Source organism: Anser cygnoides, chromosome 26, assembly GCF_040182565.1.
Source record: "Anser cygnoides isolate HZ-2024a breed goose chromosome 26, Taihu_goose_T2T_genome, whole genome shotgun sequence".
Classification (NCBI taxonomy): domain Eukaryota; kingdom Metazoa; phylum Chordata; class Aves; order Anseriformes; family Anatidae; genus Anser; species Anser cygnoides.
The window spans coordinates 5,810,149-5,817,776 of NC_089898.1; the positions used below are offsets into that span (position 1 = coordinate 5,810,149).

At 49.5% G+C, this 7,628-nt stretch overlaps 1 protein-coding gene across 1 annotated transcript; it reads right to left on the reverse strand.

The window, feature by feature from the left end:
• Positions 1–1,573: 1,573 nt before the first annotated feature.
• PRNP (prion protein (Kanno blood group)) lies at positions 1,574–6,675 on the reverse strand. Its single transcript, XM_013199246.3, has 3 exons — positions 6,513–6,675; positions 5,540–5,619; positions 1,574–3,853 (listed from the first exon to the last, which is right to left on the reverse strand). Exon 3 carries the CDS (start codon positions 3,849–3,851, stop codon positions 3,084–3,086), a length of 768 nt encoding a protein of 255 aa, XP_013054700.3. The 5' UTR covers positions 3,852–3,853; positions 5,540–5,619; positions 6,513–6,675; the 3' UTR covers positions 1,574–3,083.
• Positions 6,676–7,628: the final 953 nt, after the last annotated feature.

Consider the following 7,628-nt stretch of genomic DNA (forward strand, 5'->3'; position numbering starts at 1 on the left):
AAGCTTCCCCAGCGTGCAGAGAACAGCCATGCAGGCCATTCCTTGGCCATCTGCAAAGACATTTTCTCCACTTCCCCTTGGGGAAGCATCCTGCAACATCTGTCTGGAGATGGAAGGGACGAGCTGCTCCTGTGCACCTTGCACTTGGAGCAATGAGAAATCCCACCCAGGATCACAAGCAGGGCTGGGGCAGCTAAAGTGGTGTGTTTTGGGGTGCTGCATCTCTTTGCACCCCTAAAATGACCTGGGAGCATTCTAAGATATTCAACTGCAATTATTTAGGCTAACCGACCTGGTGAAGGCTGGGTTTGGGTGGCGGCTGGGTTGCTTTCACAACTGAATTGGTGCAGGAGAAAAGCTGAGTAGCAGTCCCAGGGAAGCTTAGGGAAGAGCCAACAAAGTCATAGGGGCTTTTTATTCCCCAAATCCTCCTCTTCATCACCATTTTTTTTGCATTGCTCTGGAACAGCAAGGATGTAATGTTGGAGATCTTATTTATTCCCCCTCACTTTGGTAACTAGCTCCAAATAATAAAATTTGCTCATTTCTTGCCTGCCATCTATTTTTTCACCCCACTCCCCATTTGGGGCTCCTTACCGATAGTCAGAGATAATGTGGTTACACCCAGTAGCTAATTTCAAGGAAGAAAAAACTTTTGCTCTTTCCAGACACCTATGGGAGCTCTCGATCCCTGTTAACGACTTCTTGTGGTTTCCTTCTCTGAGCAGGCTTCTTGCACTCAGAAATAATAATCTATTTAGTGCTGAATATTTTTTTTTCCCCGCCAGAAGTATGAAAAAGAGACACTTTGGGGGTTTACCTGGAGCACTGCTTGAAGACCAAATCCTTTAGTGTCCTTGTGGGAAGGGGGTTTTGCAGTACAATTAATAGCATTCTGCATGGGCTCAAACCAAACCAGTCCAAGCTGCAAAAAAAGGCACCATCACGCTGAGGTGCCCAAACCCTTCAGTTCGTTTAATTGCAATCTTTAAGCTTCGCTACATTCCAAATGGCCCAAAAGTTGTGCTGTTTTTTGAACTATGGGAGATTCCAATTTCTGGCAGCAGTAAGTATGGTTTGAGGCTTCATGTGACGTTGTTCAGCATTATCTCCACTGAAATAGCAAACATGAAAGCTCTTTTATTGGACAAGCAGAGGGAGGAATACAAGGTTCAAATGGGGAGAAGATATCCTGGTCCTCAGCTGTTGTTTTGGCTTTATTAGAAAATGTTTGTTGGATGGCACTGAAGCCAGTTGTGGAAGCAGGGGAGGAGAGGTTAACTCAGATTGTGGTTTCTGGGTTAAATTCAGTGTTAAAGGGGAACAATATGTCCACGTGATGGGAGGCAGGGTCAGAAAGGGCAAAAGAAAGCTGCTTCTATCTGAAGCACATCCCTACAGAATGCTTCCGAGAGAGAAAGTGGGCAAGAAGCGGGGAAAAGGGGAAGAAAATGGGGAAAACAGGTGATGAGACCAGGATGTCACCAAAGCCCTGGGATGGGGTGTGGGATCTCAAGATGGCAAGAGCTAAAACTGCAGGGAGGCGTTCGCATGAAGGAGGCTGACCTGCACCTTCGCTTCACCTGTTTTAATTTGCACCAGATGTCGAACACTTAGAAAAGTATTGGAAGGTAAAATGCAGAGCATGCGCTGTTACAAATTTACAAAACAGTCGCGTATCACAAAGTACATGTTAACTCCATGTCCTGCTTTTGCAGTGAATATCCCAAAAGATTTTGTTGCTCTGTGTTTATGTATATCTCCACTTAGCTTACACTGATGCGAAAATCATTTAGAATGGTTTGATATCGTCAACAGGGGCATTCAGTGCCAAAATACATGATATATATCAGATCTATGCGGTGTTAAGTAGCTTGACAAGTGTAACTTTACATATACTACAGCCTATATACAAATCAGCATCAACCAAAGCACAAGAAGCAATAGTTTCAGCTGCCATTGCCATGGCAGCTGTGCCGTGAGTGTGTCAAATTATTTGTGAAAGGTGGTTTTCCAGCATCGCCAGTTCCTCAGGGTTCATTTTATCAATGCTGTTTGCTGTATCAGTCCAGTTTAGGTGATTTAAGTCCCTCCCTGTGTGACTGATCCCCCTGGGAATCCCTTTGGATATATTTTTGCATCCTTTGGGTTACAGTGCTGATGGCAAATAATGACCATGCTTCCATGACTGACTGCGCAAGATGCACTCAACACCCATAGCACTTAAGGAAAAGCATTTTCTCGGGCTGTAACATTGCAGGTGTTACTTTGGGGGGCTTTTCTTGGGCATTCAGGTATTCACACTTGCCTCCTTTGGGCAGGCTACAAAAGGCAGCAAGGCTCAGCTGAAAGCAAAGTGGTGCGGGGCGATATTCCAAACCCAGCCCTGGTGGGACTCGGAAAGTAGCTGTGGCTTCAGCCTTGCTATTCCAAACCCACTTTTTTGGGGGTGGGGTGCTGCTGCAAGAGGTATTTGCAGCATGCCAGCTGCAGCATTGATATGTTCCTATGTACATCGTGAGGGTGGTTTTGGGGGATTAAAGGGTTAAAACTACACCCAGCAGCCCAGGGTCTTGCTTGGAGCACCCCAAAACCCATAAAACCCCATGGAATGCAAGAGTGCTGAGCATTCGTGCTCAGAGTTGCAACACTGGCGTGTCCCAGGGAAAGGCGTTTTGGTGTTGCTGTTGCTAAACGGATTAGGTAAAACCCTGCTTCCTAGCAAAGAGGATTTTCAGAAATGCTCTTGCAGGGATGATGAAGGCTGGGCAAGCCCATCTCTGTTGGGCCCATCACTCTTGGGGTGACCCCAAAGAGGAGGAGGAGGAGGTGGTGATGACTGTTTTTTGGGCATCCTACTCCATCACTGGCAGCTGTCCTGACACAACCAGGACAGGGCAAAATTTACTCATGGTTGCCCAAGTTGGAGCCTGTAGGGAGGCAGTGGGGGACATCAGTGCCCACTCACCCTGACAGCTCTTCACCAAAGGTGGACAAAGTGAGGACAGGGGAGGGGAACCCCTCGGGTGGGCTCAGGGACATGAAGACATCTCACCGTTGCAGGGCCGGGGTGCAACACCCTATCAGTGCATGGCAAAGAGGGTGGCAAGCAGGAGGAGGAGGGCGAGCCAAGCATCGGCAGGGTGCAGCCGGATGCCCGAGGCCAGGCGGTACTCGCGGTACTGCTGCACGCACATCTCACGGATCACTTTCGTCACCACCTTGGTCTCCAGCTCCGTCTCCGTTTGGTTTGCCCCTGTGCCTGCCTCCGAGCCGTTCTTCTTGGCAGCGGGTCCAATGTTGTACTCGGTCACTGTGATGTTGAAGCAGTCAGCAACGAACATGTCCTGTGTCACAGGGCTGGTGTAATCCCGGTAGTAAACCCGGTTGGGATAACGTGCTGAGTTCTCGTTCCACCACCTGTACTCGTCGGGGCTGTCGAAGTGGTAGTGCATCCCCGACATGACGCGCCCCATGGCGTAGCCCCCCAAGCCCCCCACCACAGCACCTGCTGCTGCTGCCCCAGCCACATGCTTGAAGTTGGTCTTTGGGGGTTTCCACGGCTTTTGGTGGTGATAGTTTCCTCCGCTGGATGGGTTGTATCCCCAGCCGGGATTGTGGGGGTACCCTGGGTTATGTGGGTACCCTGGGTTGTGGGGATACCCCGGGTTGTGGGGATAGCCAGGATTTTGGGGGTAGCCAGGCTGGCGGGGGTAGCTGGGCTGGCGGTGGCTCCCAGTGCCCCAGCCACCCCCACTGGGTTTGCCTTTACCCTTCTTGGAGAGGGCAACATCAGTGCAGGCACCAAGGAGCAGGGCCACCAACCAGCAGGTGACGAGGAGCCTGGCCATGGCTGCAGGTACAAGGACAAGCAGTGTGTTAGGGGCAGGGGACAGAGACCCCCAGCTGTTGTCTGCACCATTTGTAAGCATGACAGGCTTTATGCTTGCTTGCATCCAAATCATGCATCATATAAAACACACATCATCCCCTTTAATCTAGCTACAGAATGAACAGTTTGAGCTTAAATGCTTGTTTACTCCCTTCTCCCTCCCCCCAGAACCCCTGTATCTCTACCTTCCCTTGCTTGGAACCTCCTGTACAGCTTTCCATAAGCCACAAGGGCCAGCTCTGCTGCTAACAGCAATTCTCAATAGCGGAAAAAAGAATTTTGGGAAAAATGCTTAACCAGACCTGAGGTTTACACTCAGGCTCTCCCTGGAGATCTTCTGCAAAAGAATGAAATTCACTGTGTTTTGCCCAAGTCCCTGTTTATGCACAACAGACCTTAACTGAAAACCAGCTGGTGGTGTCTTTCTGGTTAATGTGTTTGCAAAGCTGCTTACTCAGCATTGCTGCTGGCATCCCGGGGCATGCAGGATGCCAGGAGTCCCTTACACTTACAGTAGCTGGTGGGAGGAAGAAATGCCACTTTAATGAGCTGTTATCTCCCTGTGAAACAGTGAAGGAGTAATAAACACCAGGTCTATGCCTTTGGAAAACACCTTCTGAACTGAAAACCCCCTTCAGGTTCCACATGCAGCACGAAGGAGCATCAAGTTACTGCAATCCTCATGATCAGTAAGCGTGTCCAGTAATACAAAAGGGTAGACAACGTGCTGGGCATGCTTTCTGGCTCATCTTGCAGCAAGAAGTAACCGCATTTTGGATCTTGAGTGTTTTTTGCAGGCATTAATGGTCACAAGTAAATCCAAAGACAAGTTTAATGCAGATAACAGATGGCTCTTGTGAGATATTGCTTTTAACAGAGCAAACAGCCACAACAATTTCCTCTTGAAGCCAGAACTTTTTCCTTTTGCATACCAGCTAAGGTTTTATGCTCCATGAAAAAGGACACTAATCTCTTTCTATTCAGGTAGTAATGCCCTTTTACCCCTCAGAAAATTCTGGCCTGAAACAATCTAGGAAATCTTGAATTGCGGCACTTTAACAGCAGCATTTTGGTTGGGATCACTAGCAAGAGTCTTAAATAACAACAGGGAGGATTCAGTGAGGTGACCCCTGTGATGGGGAGGAAACCCAGTCTTGGCAGCTGCTTTTCACCAGGTTTGCTGCTTTCCCAGTCCCACAGTACCCACCCACTTGGGAGCAAGCAACAATGAGATCAGCTAGTTTAAAAATAGCCAGAAGACATGTCAAAAAATTTGGATGGGTGAATGCTCCCTTGGGATCTCAAAGAAGGATTTGGAAAATAGGGAAAAAAAAAAAGCAGCAAGTTGGCAGCTCATTTTAAGACATGTGACTTCCTGAAGCAAGTTGCAAGGGGTGGAAAAATAACCCTAAAACACAGCCTTGATGAAAACAGGTTTTGGGAAGGCCCCAAAGGATATTCCAGCCCGGCAGTACCGACCTGATCCCCTAATTGTATTTCAGCTCTGACAAACCCCGGGGGGGGGGGGGGGGGGGGGGTTCGGTTGTGTTTGCACAGCTAATTACTGAGCTCCTCAGGTGGCTGAGCTTCTCCCTTAATAAACGCAATTAAAACCCTGCAAGAGATAAGGAATGCGGATGCACTTACCTGGGGGTGAGGTGCCTGGTCTCAGTAGCTGCTTTCTTTGTTTCAGAGATAATATTTATGATGTGACTGATCTGAGAAGCCTTGAATGGAGATGATTGATTAATTCAGCTGATTTATGGCACTCAGGGAGGGGTAGAAGGAGGGTTTTATGTCTGCACCCGTGTTTACAACCACAGTGCCAGCATGGCAGAAGGGAAAGGGAAAATGGAGGTTGCATAGAGCGATTGCGAACAGCGATTACATGTGTGGGAGTGTGCAGCTGTGCGGGGGGCTGTCAGATACAGCTTTGGCCCCGGGGAGGAAATCCAGCACCCCCTGCCAAAATCACCCCAGGCCAGGCCTTGCTACAGTGCCCTGGGCCCAGATGAGGGTAAAGGAGAAAAGAGAGAAGGTGGAGAAGGGGAAGGGCAAGGGCAAGGCAGAGGAGCAGTGGGGTAGAGGGGAAGACGCTCGGTTTGTGCTTCGAGCCGAGCCCCCTCTGCAATGCTGGGAATTGCTGAGTGCCGGTGGCACCGGGGCCACAAAAGCAGGGCTGGGGGAGGTGTAAGACATGACAGCTGCTTTCTGATAATAACATCCCTGCCTTTCAGAAATCCCCCCTTTTTCCACCCCCCCCCAGCACCAGGGAAGCACAATTTTGCACCACTGGGCCCCAGGCTCCCACAACACCGGGCGAATAAAACACCGGGGGTCGACCGGGGGGGGGGGGGGGGGGAGCGACGACATTTTTCCACCAGAATCAGCCCGGAATCGGAATAAACAAGCAGAGGCAAGCAGCAGAGCTCTTTTAAGGCTGGCAGTCTCCTTCGGAGCTGGAAATGCCTATTTTAGGCAGCGAAGGGAGGGCAGCCCTCATCCCCTAAGGCGATTCAGCCGTCAACGCCGCGCAGAGCCCAGCTCCGACCATCGCCCCGGCTGCCCCCCAGCCCCCGCCTGGCTTCGTGCCCCCCAGAGTCCCTGCCCCGGCACTCACCACCGCCTGCTCGGCTCAGGGTGATCCAGTCCCGGCCGCAGAGACGGGGGAAGGAATAAATAGCGAGAGGGAGGAGCCGGCTGCCGAGCACAAGCTGCACAGCCTGGCCAGCACCCTCCTTCCCCTCGGAGAGCACAGCGTTTTGGGTTCTTCCCTATCTCTCCCGGCGTGTACGAGCAATGCAAGAGGCAAAACTGGAAAATTGCAGCGCTTGGCTGGTTTATTCACGAGTTGTTTCTATTCGGTGATATTCAAGAGTTGTTTGTATTTGGGATTTGGGGCTGGGTTGGAAAGCTCAGTGTCAGGGCTCTGGGTGTCGCAGCATGAGAAGCAAAGGAAGCTTTTAGTGGTGCCGTTTGTATCCAAATCCATTAGCTTGTAAAAACCCATCCACTGTAAAATATACAGAGAGAGATACTCTGCAGCTTGATGAGTAGAGAATAAAATAGACTTAGACCGACAGCAGAAATGATGGGTCTGTCTTCTGAGTTCATCTTGCTTTGATTGAGTGAAACGGCAGAGCAGTTGCAGAGCTCCTGTAGATGTGTGTTTTGAGGTATGCCTCTACCACAAACACTAATTAAAAATGATATGTGATGCTCATGACAAGCTTATATAGCCCCCTTTGTTTGGAGGATAAGGGAATGTATGGCTATAGTGCGCTAATGGCTCAGGCAAGTTTTTCATCTGGCCTTAATTCCCATCCTTTAGGTTAGGCTACGGTAAAAGGGTTGAGCCTGGAGCACCCAGGGGCACTGGCACAGTGGTTAGGAGATGCAATTGCACCTTGAAGCTAATTGCACCCAGATGGATTTCTGCATGGCCGCCCTGGTGGTGCTCCCACCACTGGATTACACAGTACATCTGGCCATAAAGAGGACTCCCAGCCCCTTGCTCCATGTGCTTCTCTATCCATCTGACCAGATTATATTTGAAAAAAAAAATTAAAAAAAAAAAAAAAGAAACTTCTGTCTGGCAGGAAGTGGGTTGTGCTGGGTGGTTTGGCTGTGCCTGCTTGACATACATATTCATTTCTATATGAAAAAAATAAATAACTGGGTCAGGATTAAGGTCAGCTATTACAGGCCGATTGAATATTTTTCCTGTAATATGTAG